General features: G+C 40.8%; 1 protein-coding gene across 1 annotated transcript in view; it reads left to right on the plus strand.

The window, feature by feature from the left end:
* LOC130127051 (dynamin-1-like) overlaps window positions 1–23,074 on the plus strand; it is a 308,168-nt gene extending 285,094 nt beyond the window's left edge. The window contains exon 23 of the mRNA XM_056296600.1: window positions 22,783–23,074. Coding sequence (XP_056152575.1) covers window positions 22,783–22,843 — 61 coding nt within the window. The 3' untranslated portion in view covers window positions 22,844–23,074. The remainder of the gene's footprint in view (window positions 1–22,782) is intronic.
* The last annotated feature ends 243 nt before the right edge of the window (window positions 23,075–23,317 follow it).

The raw sequence follows: 23,317 nt of genomic DNA on the forward strand, positions 1-23,317 counted from the left end.
GTTCTGACATAGTTGTGACAGATTTCTGACAGAGTTGTGACATAGTTGTGACAGATTTCTGACAGAGTTGTGACATAGTTGTGACAGAGTTCTGACAGAGTTTTGACATAGTTGTGACAGAGTTCTGACAGATTTCTGACATAGTTGTGACAGAGTTGTGGCAGATTTCTGACAGAGTTTTGATATACTGGTGACAGAGCTGTGGCAGATTTCTGACAGTGTTGTGTCGGAGTTCTGACAGAGTTCTGACATAGTTTTGACAAAGTTGTCAGATTTCTGACAGAGTTGTGACATAGTTGTGACAGAGTTGTGGCAGATTTTTGACAGTTGTGACATAGTTGTGACAGAGTTGTGGCAGATTTCTGACAGTTTTGACATAGTTGTGACAGAGTTTTGACATAGTTGTGACAGAGTTGTGGCAGATTTCTGACAGAGTTTTGACAGAGAGTTGTGACAGATTTCTTACAGAGTTGTGACACAGTTGTGACAGATTTCTGACAGAGTTGTGACAGAGTTCTGACAGTGTTGTTACAGAGTTGTGACAGATTTCTGACATAGTTGTGACAGAGTTCTGACAGAGTTCTGACATAGTTGTGACAGAGTTGTGGCAGATTTCTGACAGTTTTGACAGAGTTGTGACAGATTTCTGACAGAGTTGTGACAGATTTCTTACAGAGTTGTGACAGATTTCTGACAGATTTGTGACAGATTTCTGACAGTGTTGTGACGGAGTTCTGACAGAGTTCTGACATAGTTTTGACATAGTTGTCAGATTTGTGACAGAGTTATGACATAGTTGTGACATAGTTGTGACAGAGTTGTGGCAGATTTCTGACAGTTTTGACATAGTTGTGACAGAGTTTTGACATAGTTGTGACAGAGTTGTGGCAGAGTTGTGGCAGATTTCTGACAGTTTTGACATAGTTGTGACAGAGTTTTGACATAGTTGTGACAGAGTTCTGTCATAGTTGTGACAGTTGTGACAGAGTTGTGGCAGATTTTTGACAGTTGTGACATAGTTGTGACAGAGTTGTGGCAGATTTCTGACAGTTTTGACATAGTTGTGACAGAGTTTTGACATAGTTGTGACAGAGTTCTGTCATAGTTGTGACAGTTGTGACAGAGTTGTGACAGATATCTGACATAGTTGTGACAGAGTTGTGATAGATCTCTGACAGAGTTCTGATATAGTTGTGACAGAGTTCTGACAGAGTTCTGACATAGTTGTGACAGAGTTCTGACATAGTTGTGACAGATATCTGACAGAGTTCTGACATAGTTGTGACAGATATCTGACATAGTTGTGACAGAGTTGTGACAGATATCTGACAGAGTTCTGACATAGTTGTGACAGATATCTGACAGAGTTCTGACATAGTTGTGACAGAGTTGTGACAGACATCTGACAGAGTTCTGACATAGTTGTGACAAAGTTGGGACAGAGTTGTGGCAGATTTCTGACAGAGTTGTGACATAGTTGTGGCATAGTTGTGACAGAGTTCTGACATAGTTGTGACAGAGTTGTGACAGATATCTGACAGAGTTCTGACGTAGTTCTGACAGAGTTCTGACATAGTTGTGACAGATTTCTGACAGAGTTGTGACATAGTTGTGACAGATTTCTGACAGAGTTGTGACATAGTTGTGACAGAGTTCTGACAGAGTTTTGACATAGTTGTGACAGAGTTCTGACAGATTTCTGACATAGTTGTGACAGAGTTGTGGCAGATTTCTGACAGAGTTTTGATATACTGGTGACAGAGCTGTGGCAGATTTCTGACAGTGTTGTGTCGGAGTTCTGACAGACTTCTGACATAGTTTTGACAAAGTTGTCAGATTTCTGACAGAGTTGTGACATAGTTGTGACAGAGTTGTGGCAGATTTTTGACAGTTGTGACATAGTTGTGACAGAGTTGTGGCAGATTTCTGACAGTTTTGACATAGTTGTGACAGAGTTTTGACATAGTTGTGACAGAGTTGTGGCAGATTTCTGACAGAGTTTTGACAGAGAGTTGTGACAGATTTCTTACAGAGTTGTGACACAGTTGTGACAGATTTCTGACAGAGTTGTGACAGAGTTCTGACAGTGTTGTTACAGAGTTGTGACAGATTTCTGACATAGTTTTGACAGAGTTCTGACAGAGTTCTGACATAGTTGTGACAGAGTTGTGGCAGATTTCTGACAGTTTTAACAGAGTTGTGACAGATTTCTGACAGAGTTGTGACAGATTTCTTACAGAGTTGTTACACAGTTGTGACAGATTTCTGACAGAGTTGTGACAGAGTTCTGACAGTGTTGTTACAGAGTTGTGATAGATTTCTGACATAGTTGTGACAGAGTTCTGACAGAGTTGTGACAGAGTTGTGGCAGATTTCTGACAGAGTTTTGACAGTTGTGACAGATTTCTGACAGTGTTGTGACGGAGTTCTGACAAAGTTCTGACATAGTTGTGACGGAGTTCTGACAGAGTTCTGACATAGTTGTGACAGAGTTGTGACAGAGTTCTGACATAGTTTTGACAGAGTTCTGACATAGTTGTGACAGATTTCTGACAGAGTTGTGACATAGTTGTGACAGATTTCTGACAGAGTTGTGACATAGTTGTGACAGAGTTCTGACAGAGTTTTGACATAGTTGTGACAGAGTTCTGACAGATTTCAGACATAGTTGTGACAGAGTTGTGGCAGATTTCTGACAGAATTTTGACATACTGGTGACAGAGTTGTGGCAGATTTCTGACAGAGTGTTGACAGATTTCTTACAGAGTTGTGACAGATTTCTGACAGAGTTGTGACAGATTTCTGACAGTGTTGTGACGGAGTTCTGACAGAGTTCTGACATAGTTTTGACAAAGTTGTCAGATTTCTGACAGAGTTGTGACATAGTTGTGGCAGATTTTTGACAGTTGTGACATAGTTGTGACAGAGTTGTGGCAGATTTCTGACAGTTTTGACATAGTTGTGACAGAGTTTTGACATAGTTGTGACAGAGTTGTGGCAGATTTCTGACAGAGTTTTGACAGAGAGTTGTGACAGATTTCTTAGAGTTGTGACACAGTTGTGACAGATTTCTGACAGAGTTGTGACAGAGTTGTGACAGTGTTGTTACAGAGTTGTGACAGATTTCTGACATAGTTGTGACAGAGTTCTGACAGAGTTCTGACATAGTTGTGACAGAGTTGTGGCAGATTTCTGACAGTTTTGACAGAGTTGTGACAGATTTCTGACAGAGTTGTGACAGATTTCTTACAGAGTTGTGACAGATTTCTGACAGAGTTGTGACAGATTTCTGACAGTGTTGTGACGGAGTTCTGACAGAGTTCTGACATAGTTTTGACATAGTTGTCAGATTTGTGACAGAGTTGTGACATAGTTGTGACAGAGTTGTGGCAGATTTTTGACAGTTGTGACATAGTTGTGACAGAGTTGTGGCAGATTTCTGACAGTTTTGACATAGTTGTGACAGAGTTTTGACATAGTTGTGACAGAGTTCTGTCATAGTTGTGACAGTTGTGACAGAGTTGTGACAGATATCTGACATAGTTGTGACAGAGTTGTGATAGATCTCTGACAGAGTTCTGATATAGTTGTGACAGAGTTCTGACAGAGTTCTGACATAGTTGTGACAGAGTTCTGACATAGTTGTGACAGATATCTGACAGAGTTCTGACATAGTTGTGACAGATATCTGACATAGTTGTGACAGAGTTGTGACAGATATCTGACAGAGTTCTGACATAGTTGTGACAGAGTTGTGACAGACATCTGACAGAGTTCTGACATAGTTGTGACAAAGTTGGGACAGAGTTGTGGCAGATTTCTGACAGAGTTGTGACATAGTTGTGGCATAGTTGTGACAGAGTTCTGACATAGTTGTGACAGAGTTGTGACAGATATCTGACAGAGTTCTGACGTAGTTCTGACAGAGTTCTGACATAGTTGTGACAGATTTCTGACAGGGTTGTGACATAGTTGTGACAGATTTCTGACAGAGTTGTGACATAGTTGTGACAGAGTTCTGACAGAGTTTTGACATAGTTGTGACAGAGTTGTGGCAGATTTCTGACAGAGTTTTGATATACTGGTGACAGAGCTGTGGCAGATTTCTGACAGTGTTGTGTCGGAGTTCTGACAGAGTTCTGACATAGTTTTGACAAAGTTGTCAGATTTCTGACAGAGTTGTGACATAGTTGTGACAGAGTTGTGGCAGATTTTTGACAGTTGTGACATAGTTGTGACAGAGTTGTGGCAGATTTCTGACAGTTTTGACATAGTTGTGACAGAGTTTTGACATAGTTGTGACAGAGTTGTGGCAGATTTCTGACAGAGTTTTGACAGAGAGTTGTGACAGATTTCTTACAGAGTTGTGACACAGTTGTGACAGATTTCTGACAGAGTTGTGACAGAGTTCTGACAGTGTTGTTACAGAGTTGTGACAGATTTCTGACATAGTTGTGACAGAGTTGTGGCAGATTTCTGACAGAGTTGTGACAGATTTCTTACAGAGTTGTGACAGATTTCTGACAGATTTGTGACAGATTTCTGACAGTGTTGTGACGGAGTTCTGACAGAGTTCTGACATAGTTTTGACATAGTTGTCAGATTTGTGACAGAGTTATGACATAGTTGTGACATAGTTGTGACAGAGTTGTGGCAGATTTCTGACAGTTTTGACATAGTTGTGACAGAGTTTTGACATAGTTGTGACAGAGTTGTGGCAGAGTTGTGGCAGATTTCTGACAGTTTTGACATAGTTGTGACAGAGTTTTGACATAGTTGTGACAGAGTTCTGTCATAGTTGTGACAGTTGTGACAGAGTTGTGGCAGATTTTTGACAGTTGTGACATAGTTGTGACAGAGTTGTGGCAGATTTCTGACAGTTTTGACATAGTTGTGACAGAGTTTTGACATAGTTGTGACAGAGTTCTGTCATAGTTGTGACAGTTGTGACAGAGTTGTGACAGATATCTGACATAGTTGTGACAGAGTTGTGATAGATCTCTGACAGAGTTCTGATATAGTTGTGACAGAGTTCTGACAGAGTTCTGACATAGTTGTGACAGAGTTCTGACATAGTTGTGACAGATATCTGACAGAGTTCTGACATAGTTGTGACAGATATCTGACATAGTTGTGACAGAGTTGTGACAGATATCTGACAGAGTTCTGACATAGTTGTGACAGATATCTGACAGAGTTCTGACATAGTTGTGACAGAGTTGTGACAGACATCTGACAGAGTTCTGACATAGTTGTGACAAAGTTGGGACAGAGTTGTGGCAGATTTCTGACAGAGTTGTGACATAGTTGTGGCATAGTTGTGACAGAGTTCTGACATAGTTGTGACAGAGTTGTGACAGATATCTGACAGAGTTCTGACGTAGTTCTGACAGAGTTGTGACATAGTTGTGACAGAGTTCTGACAGAGTTTTGACATAGTTGTGACAGAGTTCTGACAGATTTCTGACATAGTTGTGACAGAGTTGTGGCAGATTTCTGACAGAGTTTTGATATACTGGTGACAGAGCTGTGGCAGATTTCTGACAGTGTTGTGTCGGAGTTCTGACAGAGTTCTGACATAGTTTTGACAAAGTTGTCAGATTTCTGACAGAGTTGTGACATAGTTGTGACAGAGTTGTGGCAGATTTTTGACAGTTGTGACATAGTTGTGACAGAGTTGTGGCAGATTTCTGACAGTTTTGACATAGTTGTGACAGAGTTTTGACATAGTTGTGACAGAGTTGTGGCAGATTTCTGACAGAGTTTTGACAGAGAGTTGTGACAGATTTCTTACAGAGTTGTGACACAGTTGTGACAGATTTCTGACAGAGTTGTGACAGAGTTCTGACAGTGTTGTTACAGAGTTGTGACAGATTTCTGACATAGTTGTGACAGAGTTCTGACAGAGTTCTGACATAGTTGTGACAGAGTTGTGGCAGATTTCTGACAGTTTTGACAGAGTTGTGACAGATTTCTGACAGAGTTGTGACAGATTTCTTACAGAGTTGTGACAGATTTCTGACAGATTTGTGACAGATTTCTGACAGTGTTGTGACGGAGTTCTGACAGAGTTCTGACATAGTTTTGACATAGTTGTCAGATTTGTGACAGAGTTATGACATAGTTGTGACATAGTTGTGACAGAGTTGTGGCAGATTTCTGACAGTTTTGACATAGTTGTGACAGAGTTTTGACATAGTTGTGACAGAGTTGTGGCAGAGTTGTGGCAGATTTCTGACAGTTTTGACATAGTTGTGACAGAGTTTTGACATAGTTGTGACAGAGTTCTGTCATAGTTGTGACAGTTGTGACAGAGTTGTGGCAGATTTTTGACAGTTGTGACATAGTTGTGACAGAGTTGTGGCAGATTTCTGACAGTTTTGACATAGTTGTGACAGAGTTTTGACATAGTTGTGACAGAGTTCTGTCATAGTTGTGACAGTTGTGACAGAGTTGTGACAGATATCTGACATAGTTGTGACAGAGTTGTGATAGATCTCTGACAGAGTTCTGATATAGTTGTGACAGAGTTCTGACAGAGTTCTGACATAGTTGTGACAGAGTTCTGACATAGTTGTGACAGATATCTGACAGAGTTCTGACATAGTTGTGACAGATATCTGACATAGTTGTGACAGAGTTGTGACAGATATCTGACAGAGTTCTGACATAGTTGTGACAGATATCTGACAGAGTTCTGACATAGTTGTGACAGAGTTGTGACAGACATCTGACAGAGTTCTGACATAGTTGTGACAAAGTTGGGACAGAGTTGTGGCAGATTTCTGACAGAGTTGTGACATAGTTGTGGCATAGTTGTGACAGAGTTCTGACATAGTTGTGACAGAGTTGTGACAGATATCTGACAGAGTTCTGACGTAGTTCTGACAGAGTTCTGACATAGTTGTGACAGAGTTGTGACAGAGTTGTGACATAGTTGTGACAGATTTCTGACAGAGTTGTGACATAGTTGTGACAGAGTTCTGACAGAGTTTTGACATAGTTGTGACAGAGTTCTGACAGATTTCTGACATAGTTGTGACAGAGTTGTGGCAGATTTCTGACAGAGTTTTGATATACTGGTGACAGAGCTGTGGCAGATTTCTGACAGTGTTGTGTCGGAGTTCTGACAGAGTTCTGACATAGTTTTGACAAAGTTGTCAGATTTCTGACAGAGTTGTGACATAGTTGTGACAGAGTTGTGACAGAGTTCTGACAGTGTTGTTACAGAGTTGTGATAGATTTCTGACATAGTTGTGACAGAGTTCTGACAGAGTTGTGACAGAGTTGTGGCAGATTTCTGACAGAGTTTTGACAGTTGTGACAGATTTCTGACAGTGTTGTGACGGAGTTCTGACAAAGTTCTGACATAGTTGTGACGGAGTTCTGACAGAGTTCTGACATAGTTGTGACAGAGTTGTGACAGAGTTCTGACATAGTTTTGACAGAGTTCTGACATAGTTGTGACAGATTTCTGACAGAGTTGTGACATAGTTGTGACAGATTTCTGACAGAGTTGTGACATAGTTGTGACAGAGTTCTGACAGAGTTTTGACATAGTTGTGACAGAGTTCTGACAGATTTCAGACATAGTTGTGACAGAGTTGTGGCAGATTTCTGACAGAATTTTGACATACTGGTGACAGAGTTGTGGCAGATTTCTGACAGAGTGTTGACAGATTTCTTACAGAGTTGTGACAGATTTCTGACAGAGTTGTGACAGATTTCTGACAGTGTTGTGACGGAGTTCTGACAGAGTTTTGATATACTGGTGACAGAGCTGTGGCAGATTTCTGACAGTGTTGTGTCGGAGTTCTGACAGAGTTCTGACATAGTTTTGACAAAGTTGTCAGATTTCTGACAGAGTTGTGACATAGTTGTGACAGAGTTGTGGCAGATTTTTGACAGTTGTGACATAGTTGTGACAGAGTTGTGGCAGATTTCTGACAGTTTTGACATAGTTGTGACAGAGTTTTGACATAGTTGTGACAGAGTTGTGGCAGATTTCTGACAGAGTTTTGACAGAGAGTTGTGACAGATTTCTTACAGAGTTGTGACACAGTTGTGACAGATTTCTGACAGAGTTGTGACAGAGTTCTGACAGTGTTGTTACAGAGTTGTGACAGATTTCTGACATAGTTGTGACAGAGTTCTGACAGAGTTCTGACATAGTTGTGACAGAGTTGTGGCAGATTTCTGACAGTTTTGACAGAGTTGTGACAGATTTCTGACAGAGTTGTGACAGATTTCTTACAGAGTTGTGACAGATTTCTGACAGATTTGTGACAGATTTCTGACAGTGTTGTGACGGAGTTCTGACAGAGTTCTGACATAGTTTTGACATAGTTGTCAGATTTGTGACAGAGTTATGACATAGTTGTGACATAGTTTTGACAGAGTTGTGGCAGATTTCTGACAGTTTTGACATAGTTGTGACAGAGTTTTGACATAGTTGTGACAGAGTTGTGGCAGAGTTGTGGCAGATTTCTGACAGTTTTGACATAGTTGTGACAGAGTTTTGACATAGTTGTGACAGAGTTCTGTCATAGTTGTGACAGTTGTGACAGAGTTGTGGCAGATTTTTGACAGTTGTGACATAGTTGTGACAGAGTTGTGGCAGATTTCTGACAGTTTTGACATAGTTGTGACAGAGTTTTGACATAGTTGTGACAGAGTTCTGTCATAGTTGTGACAGTTGTGACAGAGTTGTGACAGATATCTGACATAGTTGTGACAGAGTTGTGATAGATCTCTGACAGAGTTCTGATATAGTTGTGACAGAGTTCTGACAGAGTTCTGACATAGTTGTGACAGAGTTCTGACATAGTTGTGACAGATATCTGACAGAGTTCTCACATAGTTGTGACAGATATCTGACATAGTTGTGACAGAGTTGTGACAGATATCTGACAGAGTTCTGACATAGTTGTGACAGATATCTGACAGAGTTCTGACATAGTTGTGACAGAGTTGTGACAGACATCTGACAGAGTTCTGACATAGTTGTGACAAAGTTGGGACAGAGTTGTGGCAGATTTCTGACAGAGTTGTGACATAGTTGTGGCATAGTTGTGACAGAGTTCTGACATAGTTGTGACAGAGTTGTGACAGATCTCTGACAGAGTTCTGACGTAGTTCTGACAGAGTTCTGACATAGTTGTGACAGAGTTGTGACAGAGTTGTGACATAGTTGTGACAGATTTCTGACAGAGTTGTGACATAGTTGTGACAGAGTTCTGACAGAGTTTTGACATAGTTGTGACAGAGTTCTGACAGATTTCTGACATAGTTGTGACAGAGTTGTGGCAGATTTCTGACAGAGTTTTGATATACTGGTGACAGAGCTGTGGCAGATTTCTGACAGTGTTGTGTCGGAGTTCTGACAGAGTTCTGACATAGTTTTGACAAAGTTGTCAGATTTCTGACAGAGTTGTGACATAGTTGTGACAGAGTTGTGACAGAGTTCTGACAGTGTTGTTACAGAGTTGTGATAGATTTCTGACATAGTTGTGACAGAGTTCTGACAGAGTTGTGACAGAGTTGTGGCAGATTTCTGACAGAGTTTTGACAGTTGTGACAGATTTCTGACAGTGTTGTGACGGAGTTCTGACAAAGTTCTGACATAGTTGTGACGGAGTTCTGACAGAGTTCTGACATAGTTGTGACAGAGTTGTGACAGAGTTCTGACATAGTTTTGACAGAGTTCTGACATAGTTGTGACAGATTTCTGACAGAGTTGTGACATAGTTGTGACAGATTTCTGACAGAGTTGTGACATAGTTGTGACAGAGTTCTGACAGAGTTTTGACATAGTTGTGACAGAGTTCTGACAGATTTCAGACATAGTTGTGACAGAGTTGTGGCAGATTTCTGACAGAATTTTGACATACTGGTGACAGAGTTGTGGCAGATTTCTGACAGAGTGTTGACAGATTTCTTACAGAGTTGTGACAGATTTCTGACAGAGTTGTGACAGATTTCTGACAGTGTTGTGACGGAGTTCTGACAGAGTTCTGACATAGTTTTGACAAAGTTGTCAGATTTCTGACAGAGCTGTGACATAGTTGTGGCAGATTTTTGACAGTTGTGACATAGTTGTGACAGAGTTGTGGCAGATTTCTGACAGTTTTGACATAGTTGTGACAGAGTTTTGACATAGTTGTGACAGAGTTGTGGCAGATTTCTGACAGAGTTGTGACATAGTTGTGGCAGATTTTTGACAGTTGTGACATAGTTGTGACAGAGTTGTGGCAGATTTCTGACAGTTTTGACATAGTTGTGACAGAGTTTTGACATAGTTGTGACAGAGTTGTGGCAGATTTCTGACAGAGTTTTGACAGAGAGTTGTGACAGATTTCTTAGAGTTGTGACACAGTTGTGACAGATTTCTGACAGAGTTGTGACAGAGTTGTGACAGTGTTGTTACAGAGTTGTGACAGATTTCTGACATAGTTGTGACAGAGTTCTGACATAGTTGTGACAGAGTTGTGGCAGATTTCTGACAGTTTTGACAGAGTTGTGACAGATTTCTGACAGAGTTGTGACAGATTTCTTACAGAGTTGTGACAGATTTCTGACAGAGTTGTGACAGATTTCTGACAGTGTTGTGACGGAGTTCTGACAGAGTTCTGACATAGTTTTGACATAGTTGTCAGATTTGTGACAGAGTTGTGACATAGTTGTGACAGAGTTGTGGCAGATTTTTGACAGTTGTGACATAGTTGTGACAGAGTTGTGGCAGATTTCTGACAGTTTTGACATAGTTGTGACAGAGTTTTGACATAGTTGTGACAGAGTTCTGTCATAGTTGTGACAGTTGTGACAGAGTTGTGACAGATATCTGACATAGTTGTGACAGAGTTGTGATAGATCTCTGACAGAGTTCTGATATAGTTGTGACAGAGTTCTGACAGAGTTCTGACATAGTTGTGACAGAGTTCTGACATAGTTGTGACAGATATCTGACAGAGTTCTGACATAGTTGTGACAGATATCTGACATAGTTGTGACAGAGTTGTGACAGATATCTGACAGAGTTCTGACATAGTTGTGACAGATATCTGACAGAGTTCTGACATAGTTGTGACAGAGTTGTGACAGACATCTGACAGAGTTCTGACATAGTTGTGACAAAGTTGGGACAGAGTTGTGGCAGATTTCTGACAGAGTTGTGACATAGTTGTGGCATAGTTGTGACAGAGTTCTGACATAGTTGTGACAGAGTTGTGACAGATATCTGACAGAGTTCTGACGTAGTTCTGACAGAGTTCTGACATAGTTGTGACAGATATCTGACAGTGTTGTGACGGAGTTCTGACAGAGTTCTGACATAGTTTTGACATAGTTGTCAGATTTGTGACAGAGTTATGACATAGTTGTGACATAGTTGTGACAGAGTTGTGGCAGATTTCTGACAGTTTTGACATAGTTGTGACAGAGTTTTGACATAGTTGTGACAGAGTTCTGTCATAGTTGTGACAGTTGTGACAGAGTTGTGGCAGATTTTTGACAGTTGTGACATAGTTGTGACAGAGTTGTGGCAGATTTCTGACAGTTTTGACATAGTTGTGACAGAGTTTTGACATAGTTGTGACAGAGTTCTGTCATAGTTGTGACAGTTGTGACAGAGTTGTGACAGATATCTGACATAGTTGTGACAGAGTTGTGATAGATCTCTGACAGAGTTCTGATATAGTTGTGACAGAGTTCTGACAGAGTTCTGACATAGTTGTGACAGAGTTCTGACATAGTTGTGACAGATATCTGACAGAGTTCTGACATAGTTGTGACAGATATCTGACATAGTTGTGACAGAGTTGTGACAGATATCTGACAGAGTTCTGACATAGTTGTGACAGACATCTGACAGAGTTCTGACATAGTTGTGACAAAGTTGGGACAGAGTTGTGGCAGATTTCTGACAGAGTTGTGACATAGTTGTGGCATAGTTGTGACAGAGTTCTGACATAGTTGTGACAGAGTTGTGACAGATATCTGACAGAGTTCTGACGTAGTTCTGACAGAGTTCTGACATAGTTGTGACAGAGTTGTGACAGAGTTGTGACATAGTTGTGACAGATTTCTGACAGAGTTGTGACATAGTTGTGACAGAGTTCTGACAGAGTTTTGACATAGTTGTGACAGAGTTCTGACAGATTTCTGACATAGTTGTGACAGAGTTGTGGCAGATTTCTGACAGAGTTTTGATATACTGGTGACAGAGCTGTGGCAGATTTCTGACAGTGTTGTGTCGGAGTTCTGACAGAGTTCTGACATAGTTTTGACAAAGTTGTCAGATTTCTGACAGAGTTGTGACATAGTTGTGACAGAGTTGTGGCAGATTTTTGACAGTTGTGACATAGTTGTGACAGAGTTGTGGCAGATTTCTGACAGTTTTGACATAGTTGTGACAGAGTTTTGACATAGTTGTGACAGAGTTGTGGCAGATTTCTGACAGAGTTTTGACAGAGAGTTGTGACAGATTTCTTACAGAGTTGTGACACAGTTGTGACAGATTTCTGACAGAGTTGTGACAGAGTTCTGACAGTGTTGTTACAGAGTTGTGACAGATTTCTGACATAGTTGTGACAGAGTTCTGACAGAGTTCTGACATAGTTGTGACAGAGTTGTGGCAGATTTCTGACAGTTTTAACAGAGTTGTGACAGATTTCTGACAGAGTTGTGACAGATTTCTTACAGAGTTGTTACACAGTTGTGACAGATTTCTGACAGAGTTGTGACAGAGTTCTGACAGTGTTGTTACAGAGTTGTGATAGATTTCTGACATAGTTGTGACAGAGTTCTGACAGAGTTGTGACAGAGTTGTGGCAGATTTCTGACAGAGTTTTGACAGTTGTGACAGATTTCTGACAGTGTTGTGACGGAGTTCTGACAAAGTTCTGACATAGTTGTGACGGAGTTCTGACAGAGTTCTGACATAGTTGTGACAGAGTTGTGACAGAGTTCTGACATAGTTTTGACAGAGTTCTGACATAGTTGTGACAGATTTCTGACAGAGTTGTGACATAGTTGTGACAGATTTCTGACAGAGTTGTGACATAGTTGTGACAGAGTTCTGACAGAGTTTTGACATAGTTGTGACAGAGTTCTGACAGATTTCAGACATAGTTGTGACAGAGTTGTGGCAGATTTCTGACAGAATTTTGACATACTGGTGACAGAGTTGTGGCAGATTTCTGACAGAGTGTTGACAGATTTCTTACAGAGTTGTGACAGATTTCTGACAGAGTTGTGACAGATTTCTGACAGTGTTGTGACGGAGTTCTGACAGAGTTCTGACATAGTTTTGACAGAGTTCTGACATAGTTGTGACAGATTTCTGACAGAGTTGTGACATAGTTGTGACAGATTTCTGACAGAGTTGTGACATAGTTGTGACAGAGTTCTGACAGAGTTTTGACATAGTTGTGACAGAGTTCTGACAGATTTCAGACATAGTTGTGACAGAGTTGTGGCAGATTTCTGACAGAATTTTGACATACTGGTGACAGAGTTGTGGCAGATTTCTGACAGAGTGTTGACAGATTTCTTACAGAGTTGTGACAGATTTCTGACAGAGTTGTGACAGATTTCTGACAGTGTTGTGACGGAGTTCTGACAGAGTTCTGACATAGTTTTGACAAAGTTGTCAGATTTCTGACAGAGTTGTGACATAGTTGTGGCAGATTTTTGACAGTTGTGACATAGTTGTGACAGAGTTGTGGCAGATTTCTGACAGTTTTGACATAGTTGTGACAGAGTTTTGACATAGTTGTGACAGAGTTGTGGCAGATTTCTGACAGAGTTTTGACAGAGAGTTGTGACAGATTTCTTAGAGTTGTGACACAGTTGTGACAGATTTCTGACAGAGTTGTGACAGAGTTGTGACAGTGTTGTTACAGAGTTGTGACAGATTTCTGACATAGTTGTGACAGAGTTCTGACAGAGTTCTGACATAGTTGTGACAGAGTTGTGGCAGATTTCTGACAGTTTTGACAGAGTTGTGACAGATTTCTGACAGAGTTGTGACAGATTTCTTACAGAGTTGTGACAGATTTCTGACAGAGTTGTGACAGATTTCTGACAGTGTTGTGACGGAGTTCTGACAGAGTTCTGACATAGTTTTGACATAGTTGTCAGATTTGTGACAGAGTTGTGACATAGTTGTGACAGAGTTGTGGCAGATTTTTGACAGTTGTGACATAGTTGTGACAGAGTTGTGGCAGATTTCTGACAGTTTTGACATAGTTGTGACAGAGTTTTGACATAGTTGTGACAGAGTTCTGTCATAGTTGTGACAGTTGTGACAGAGTTGTGACAGATATCTGACATAGTTGTGACAGAGTTGTGATAGATCTCTGACAGAGTTCTGATATAGTTGTGACAGAGTTCTGACAGAGTTCTGACATAGTTGTGACAGAGTTCTGACATAGTTGTGACAGATATCTGACAGAGTTCTGACATAGTTGTGACAGATATCTGACATAGTTGTGACAGAGTTGTGACAGATATCTGACAGAGTTCTGACATAGTTGTGACAGATATCTGACAGAGTTCTGACATAGTTGTGACAGAGTTGTGACAGACATCTGACAGAGTTCTGACATAGTTGTGACAAAGTTGGGACAGAGTTGTGGCATAGTTGTGGCATAGTTGTGACAGAGTTCTGACATAGTTGTGACAGAGTTGTGACAGATATCTGACAGAGTTCTGACGTAGTTCTGACAGAGTTCTGACATAGTTGTGACAGATTTCTGACAGAGTTGTGACATAGTTGTGACAGATTTCTGACAGAGTTGTGACATAGTTGTGACAGAGTTCTGACAGAGTTTTGACATAGTTGTGACAGAGTTCTGACAGATTTCTGACATAGTTGTGACAGAGTTGTGGCAGATTTCTGACAGAGTTTTGATATACTGGTGACAGAGCTGTGGCAGATTTCTGACAGTGTTGTGGCAGATTTCTGACAGAGTTGTGACACAGTTGTGACAGATTTCTGACAGAGTTGTGACAGAGTTCTGACAGTGTTGTTACAGAGTTGTGACAGATTTCTGACATAGTTGTGACAGAGTTCTGACAGAGTTCTGACATAGTTGTGACAGAGTTGTGGCAGATTTCTGACAGTTTTGACAGAGTTGTGACAGATTTCTGACAGAGTTGTGACAGATTTCTTACAGAGTTGTGACAGATTTCTGACAGATTTGTGACAGATTTCTGACAGTGTTGTGACGGAGTTCTGACAGAGTTCTGACATAGTTTTGACATAGTTGTCAGATTTGTGACAGAGTTATGACATAGTTGTGACATAGTTGTGACAGAGTTGTGGCAGATTTCTGACAGTTTTGACATAGTTGTGACAGAGTTTTGACATAGTTGTGACAGAGTTGTGGCAGAGTTGTGGCAGATTTCTGACAGTTTTGACATAGTTGTGACAGAGTTTTGACATAGTTGTGACAGAGTTCTGTCATAGTTGTGACAGTTGTGACAGAGTTGTGGCAGATTTTTGACAGTTGTGACATAGTTGTGACAGAGTTGTGGCAGATTTCTGACAGTTTTGACATAGTTGTGACAGAGTTTTGACATAGTTGTGACAGAGTTCTGTCATAGTTGTGACAGTTGTGACAGAGTTGTGACAGATATCTGACATAGTTGTGACAGAGTTGTGATAGATCTCTGACAGAGTTCTGATATAGTTGTGACAGAGTTCTGACAGAGTTCTGACATAGTTGTGACAGAGTTCTGACATAGTTGTGACAGATATCTGACAGAGTTCTGACATAGTTGTGACAGATATCTGACATAGTTGTGACAGAGTTGTGACAGATATCTGACAGAGTTCTGACATAGTTGTGACAGATATCTGACAGAGTTCTGACATAGTTGTGACAGAGTTGTGACAGACATCTGACAGAGTTCTGACATAGTTGTGACAAAGTTGGGACAGAGTTGTGGCAGATTTCTGACAGAGTTGTGACATAGTTGTGGCATAGTTGTGACAGAGTTCTGACATAGTTGTGACAGAGTTGTGACAGATATCTGACAGAGTTCTGACGTAGTTCTGACAGAGTTCTGACATAGTTGTGACAGATTTCTGACAGAGTTGTGACATAGTTGTGACAGATTTCTGACAGAGTTGTGACATAGTTGTGACAGAGTTCTGACAGAGTTTTGACATAGTTGTGACAGAGTTCTGACAGATTTCTGACATAGTTGTGACAGAGTTGTGGCAGATTTCTGACAGAGTTTTGATATACTGGTGACAGAGCTGTGGCAGATTTCTGACAGTGTTGTGTCGGAGTTCTGACAGAGTTCTGACATAGTTTTGACAAAGTTGTCAGATTTCTGACAGAGTTGTGACATAGTTGTGACAGAGTTGTGGCAGATTTTTGACAGTTGTGACATAGTTGTGACAGAGTTGTGGCAGATTTCTGACATAGTTGTGACAGAGTTGTGGCAGATTTCTGACAGAGTTTTGATATACTGGTGACAGAGCTGTGGCAGATTTCTGACAGTGTTGTGTCGGAGTTCTGACAGAGTTCTGACATAGTTTTGACAAAGTTGTCAGATTTCTGACAGAGTTGTGACATAGTTGTGACAGAGTTGTGGCAGATTTTTGACAGTTGTGACATAGTTGTGACAGAGTTGTGGCAGATTTCTGACAGTTTTGACATAGTTGTGACAGAGTTTTGACATAGTTGTGACAGAGTTGTGGCAGATTTCTGACAGAGTTGTGACACAGTTGTGACAGATTTCTGACAGAGTTGTGACAGAGTTCTGACAGTGTTGTTACAGAGTTGTGACAGATTTCTGACATAGTTGTGACAGAGTTCTGACAGAGTTCTGACATAGTTGTGACAGAGTTGTGGCAGATTTCTGACAGTTTTGACAGAGTTGTGACAGATTTCTGACAGAGTTGTGACAGATTTCTTACAGAGTTGTGACAGATTTCTGACAGATTTGTGACAGATTTCTGACAGTGTTGTGACGGAGTTCTGACAGAGTTCTGACATAGTTTTGACATAGTTGTCAGATTTGTGACAGAGTTATGACATAGTTGTGACATAGTTGTGACAGAGTTGTGGCAGATTTCTGACAGTTTTGACATAGTTGTGACAGAGTTTTGACATAGTTGTGACAGAGTTGTGGCAGAGTTGTGGCAGATTTCTGACAGTTTTGACATAGTTGTGACAGAGTTTTGACATAGTTGTGACAGAGTTCTGTCATAGTTGTGACAGTTGTGACAGAGTTGTGGCAGATTTTTGACAGTTGTGACATAGTTGTGACAGAGTTGTGGCAGATTTCTGACAGTTTTGACATAGTTGTGACAGAGTTTTGACATAGTTGTGACAGAGTTCTGTCATAGTTGTGACAGTTGTGACAGAGTTGTGACAGATATCTGACATAGTTGTGACAGAGTTGTGATAGATCTCTGACAGAGTTCTGATATAGTTGTGACAGAGTTCTGACAGAGTTCTGACATAGTTGTGACAGAGTTCTGACATAGTTGTGACAGATATCTGACAGAGTTCTGACATAGTTGTGACAGATATCTGACATAGTTGTGACAGAGTTGTGACAGATATCTGACAGAGTTCTGACATAGTTGTGACAGATATCTGACAGAGTTCTGACATAGTTGTGACAGAGTTGTGACAGACATCTGACAGAGTTCTGACATAGTTGTGACAAAGTTGGGACAGAGTTGTGGCAGATTTCTGACAGAGTTGTGACATAGTTGTGGCATAGTTGTGACAGAGTTCTGACATAGTTGTGACAGAGTTGTGACAGATATCTGACAGAGTTCTGACGTAGTTCTGACAGAGTTCTGACATAGTTGTGACAGATTTCTGACAGAGTTGTGACATAGTTGTGACAGATTTCTGACAGAGTTGTGACATAGTTGTGACAGAGTTCTGACAGAGTTTTGACATAGTTGTGACAGAGTTCTGACAGATTTCTGACATAGTTGTGACAGAGTTGTGGCAGATTTCTGACAGAGTTTTGATATACTGGTGACAGAGCTGTGGCAGATTTCTGACAGTGTTGTGTCGGAGTTCTGACAGAGTTCTGACATAGTTTTGACAAAGTTGTCAGATTTCTGACAGAGTTGTGACATAGTTGTGACAGAGTTGTGGCAGATTTTTGACAGTTGTGACATAGTTGTGACAGAGTTGTGGCAGATTTCTGACAGTTTTGACATAGTTGTGACAGAGTTTTGACATAGTTGTGACAGAGTTGTGGCAGATTTCTGACAGAGTTTTGACAGAGAGTTGTGACAGATTTCTTACAGAGTTGTGACACAGTTGTGACAGATTTCTGACAGAGTTGTGGCAGATTTCTGACAGAGTTGTGACATAGTTGTGGCATAGTTGTGACAGAGTTCTGACATAGTTGTGACAGAGTTGTGACAGATATCTGACAGAGTTCTGACGTAGTTCTGACAGAGTTGTGACATAGTTGTGACAGAGTTCTGACAGAGTTTTGACATAGTTGTGACAGAGTTCTGACAGATTTCTGACATAGTTGTGACAGAGTTGTGGCAGATTTCTGACAGAGTTTTGATATACTGGTGACAGAGCTGTGGCAGATTTCTGACAGTGTTGTGTCGGAGTTCTGACAGAGTTCTGACATAGTTTTGACAAAGTTGTCAGATTTCTGACAGAGTTGTGACATAGTTGTGACAGAGTTGTGGCAGATTTTTGACAGTTGTGACATAGTTGTGACAGAGTTGTGGCAGATTTCTGACAGTTTTGACATAGTTGTGACAGAGTTTTGACATAGTTGTGACAGAGTTGTGGCAGATTTCTGACAGAGTTTTGACAGAGAGTTGTGACAGATTTCTTACAGAGTTGTGACACAGTTGTGACAGATTTCTGACAGAGTTGTGACAGAGTTCTGACAGTGTTGTTACAGTGTTGTGACAGATTTCTGACATAGTTGTGACAGAGTTCTGACAGAGTTCTGACATAGTTGTGACAGAGTTGTGGCAGATTTCTGACAGTTTTGACAGAGTTGTGACAGATTTCTGACAGAGTTGTGACAGATTTCTTACAGAGTTGTGACAGATTTCTGACAGATTTGTGACAGATTTCTGACAGTGTTGTGACGGAGTTCTGACAGAGTTCTGACATAGTTTTGACATAGTTGTCAGATTTGTGACAGAGTTATGACATAGTTGTGACATAGTTGTGACAGAGTTGTGGCAGATTTCTGACAGTTTTGACATAGTTGTGACAGAGTTTTGACATAGTTGTGACAGAGTTGTGGCAGAGTTGTGGCAGATTTCTGACAGTTTTGACATAGTTGTGACAGAGTTTTGACATAGTTGTGACAGAGTTCTGTCATAGTTGTGACAGTTGTGACAGAGTTGTGGCAGATTTTTGACAGTTGTGACATAGTTGTGACAGAGTTGTGGCAGATTTCTGACAGTTTTGACATAGTTGTGACAGAGTTTTGACATAGTTGTGACAGAGTTCTGTCATAGTTGTGACAGTTGTGACAGAGTTGTGACAGATATCTGACATAGTTGTGACAGAGTTGTGATAGATCTCTGACAGAGTTCTGATATAGTTGTGACAGAGTTCTGACAGAGTTCTGACATAGTTGTGACAGAGTTCTGACATAGTTGTGACAGATATCTGACAGAGTTCTGACATAGTTGTGACAGATATCTGACATAGTTGTGACAGAGTTGTGACAGATATCTGACAGAGTTCTGACATAGTTGTGACAGATATCTGACAGAGTTCTGACATAGTTGTGACAGAGTTGTGACAGACATCTGACAGAGTTCTGACATAGTTGTGACAAAGTTGGGACAGAGTTGTGGCAGATTTCTGACAGAGTTGTGACATAGTTGTGGCATAGTTGTGACAGAGTTCTGACATAGTTGTGACAGAGTTGTGACAGATATCTGACAGAGTTCTGACGTAGTTCTGACAGAGTTCTGACATAGTTGTGACAGAGTTGTGACAGAGTTGTGACATAGTTGTGACAGATTTCTGACAGAGTTGTGACATAGTTGTGACAGAGTTCTGACAGAGTTTTGACATAGTTGTGACAGAGTTCTGACAGATTTCTGACATAGTTGTGACAGAGTTGTGGCAGATTTCTGACAGAGTTTTGATATACTGGTGACAGAGCTGTGGCAGATTTCTGACAGTGTTGTGTCGGAGTTCTGACAGAGTTCTGACATAGTTTTGACAAAGTTGTCAGATTTCTGACAGAGTTGTGACATAGTTGTGACAGAGTTGTGGCAGATTTTTGACAGTTGTGACATAGTTGTGACAGAGTTGTGGCAGATTTCTGACAGTTTTGACATAGTTGTGACAGAGTTTTGACATAGTTGTGACAGAGTTGTGGCAGATTTCTGACAGAGTTTTGACAGAGAGTTGTGACAGATTTCTTACAGAGTTGTGACACAGTTGTGACAGATTTCTGACAGAGTTGTGACAGAGTTCTGACAGTGTTGTTACAGAGTTGTGACAGATTTCTTACAGAGTTGTGACACAGTTGTGACAGATTTCTGACAGAGTTGTGACAGAGTTCTGACAGTGTTGTTACAGAGTTGTGACAGATTTCTGACATAGTTGTGACAGAGTTCTGACAGAGTTCTGACATAGTTGTGACAGAGTTGTGGCAGATTTCTGACAGTTTTGACAGAGTTGTGACAGATTTCTGACAGAGTTGTGACAGATTTCTTACAGAGTTTTGACAGATTTCTGACAGATTTGTGACAGATTTCTGACAGTGTTGTGACGGAGTTCTGACAGAGTTCTGACATAGTTTTGACATAGTTGTCAGATTTGTGACAGAGTTATGACATAGTTGTGACATAGTTGTGACAGAGTTGTGGCAGATTTCTGACAGTTTTGACATAGTTGTGACAGAGTTTTGACATAGTTGTGACAGAGTTGTGGCAGATTTCTGACAGAGTTTTGACAGAGAGTTGTGACAGATTTCTTACAGAGTTGTGACACAGTTGTGACAGATTTCTGACAGAGTTGTGACAGAGTTCTTACAGTGTTGTTACAGAGTTGTGACAGATTTCTGACATAGTTGTGACAGAGTTCTGACAGAGTTCTGACATAGTTGTGACAGAGTTGTGGCAGATTTCTGACAGTTTTGACAGAGTTGTGACAGATTTCTGACAGAGTTGTGACAGATTTCTTACAGAATTGTGACAGATTTCTGACAGTGTTGTGACGGAGTTCTGACAGAGTTCTGACATAGTTTTGACATAGTTGTCAGATTTCTGACAGAGTTGTGACATAGTTGTGACAGAGTTGTGGCAGATTTTTGACAGTTGTGACATAGTTGTGACAGAGTTGTGGCAGATTTCTGACAGTTTTGACATAGTTGTGACAGAGTTGTGACATAGTTGTGACAGAGTTGTGGCAGATTTCTGACAGAGTTTTGACACAGAGTTGTGACAGATTTCTTACAGAGTTGTGACACAGTTGTGACAGATTTCTCACAGAGTTGTGACAGAGTTCTGACAGTGTTGTTACAGAGTTGTGACAGATTTCTGACATAGTTGTGACAGAGTTCTGACAGAGTTCTGACAGTTTTGACAGAGTTGTGGCAGATTTCTGACAGTTTTGACAGAGTTGTGACAGATTTCTGACAGAGTTGTGACAGATTTCTTACAGAGTTGTTACACAGTTGTGACAGATTTCTGACAGAGTTGTGACAGAGTTCTGACAGTGTTGTTACAGAGTTGTGATAGATTTCTGACATAGTTGTGACAGAGTTCTGACAGAGTTGTGACAGAGTTGTGGCAGATTTCTGACAGAGTTTTGACAGTTGTGACAGATTTCTGACAGTGTTGTGACGGAGTTCTGACAAAGTTCTGACATAGTTGTGACGGAGTTCTGACAGAGTTCTGACATAGTTGTGACAGAGTTGTGACAGAGTTCTGACATAGTTTTGACAGAGTTGTGGCAGATTTCTGACAGAGTTTTGACATAGTTATGACAGATTTCTGACAGAGTTCTGACATAGTTGTGACAGAGTTCTGACAGAGTTTTGACATAGTTGTGACAGAGTTCTGACATAGTTGTGACAGAGTTGTGACAGATTTCTGACATAGTTGTTACAGAGTTGTGGCAGATTTCTGACAGAGTTGTGACAGATTTCTGACAGAGTTGTGACAGAGTTCTGACAGAGTTCTGACAGAGCTGTGACAGAGTTGTGACATAGTTCTGACAGAGTTGTGGCAGATTTCTGACAGAGTTGTGACAGAGTTCTGACAGATTTCTGACAGAGTTGTGACATAGTTGTGACAGATTTCTAACAGAGTTCTGACATAGTTGTGACGGATTTCTGACAGAGTTGTGACAGTGTTGTGACGGAGTTCTGACAGAGTTCTGACATAGTTGTGACAGATTTCTGACAGAGTTGTGACATAGTTGTGGCAGATTTCTGACAGTGTTGTGACATAGTTGTGACAGATTTCTGACAGTGTTGTGACGGAGTTCTGACAAAGTTCTGACATAGTTGTGACGGAGTTCTGACAGAGTTCTGACAGACTTCTGGAGTTGCTCTGTTGAACAACTGATTCCCCTGTGCTTTGTTCCTTGAGATAAATAATTCATATAAACACAGTACAAACCAAGGTAAGCACATGCTCATATCAGCATGGCTGCATCTACTGCTCTCTAGAGGGAAAACACTTCCGGGTCCTACCCGCTTTAAGTGACCGTTGACCCTCATGCCTGCTTTTATTTAACCTTTTTTTGTTAATTCTGCTTTCTTTTTCTCTCTGTCTTTCTCTCACGTCAGTCGGCCCAGCAAGGGCAGCCCTGCCCATGGAGAGAGTCCCCAGTCTTCTGTGGAGGGCTGAACAGTCTCACAAACACACACACATACATACACACACATTCACACTCATGCATACATACATACATACATGCATATACATACACATTCACACATACACACATACATGAACACTCACACATACATACACACACACACTTACATACATACACACACATACATACACACACATTTACACTCATGCATACATACATACATACACACACATACACATTCACACATACACACATACACACATACATGAACACTCACACATACATACACACACACACTTACATACATACATACACATACATACATACATACATGCATACATACACACACAGTCATGCACAATGCACTCACATACACATGTACACATGTACAATGAACATACATATAAACACACATATACACGCACATATATAGGCTCACATATTGTACACACACACACACACACACACACACATACACACACACACGCACACACATACATACA

The sequence above is a fragment of the Lampris incognitus genome, chromosome 1, assembly GCF_029633865.1.
Source record: "Lampris incognitus isolate fLamInc1 chromosome 1, fLamInc1.hap2, whole genome shotgun sequence".
In the NCBI taxonomy this organism is placed as follows: domain Eukaryota; kingdom Metazoa; phylum Chordata; class Actinopteri; order Lampriformes; family Lampridae; genus Lampris; species Lampris incognitus.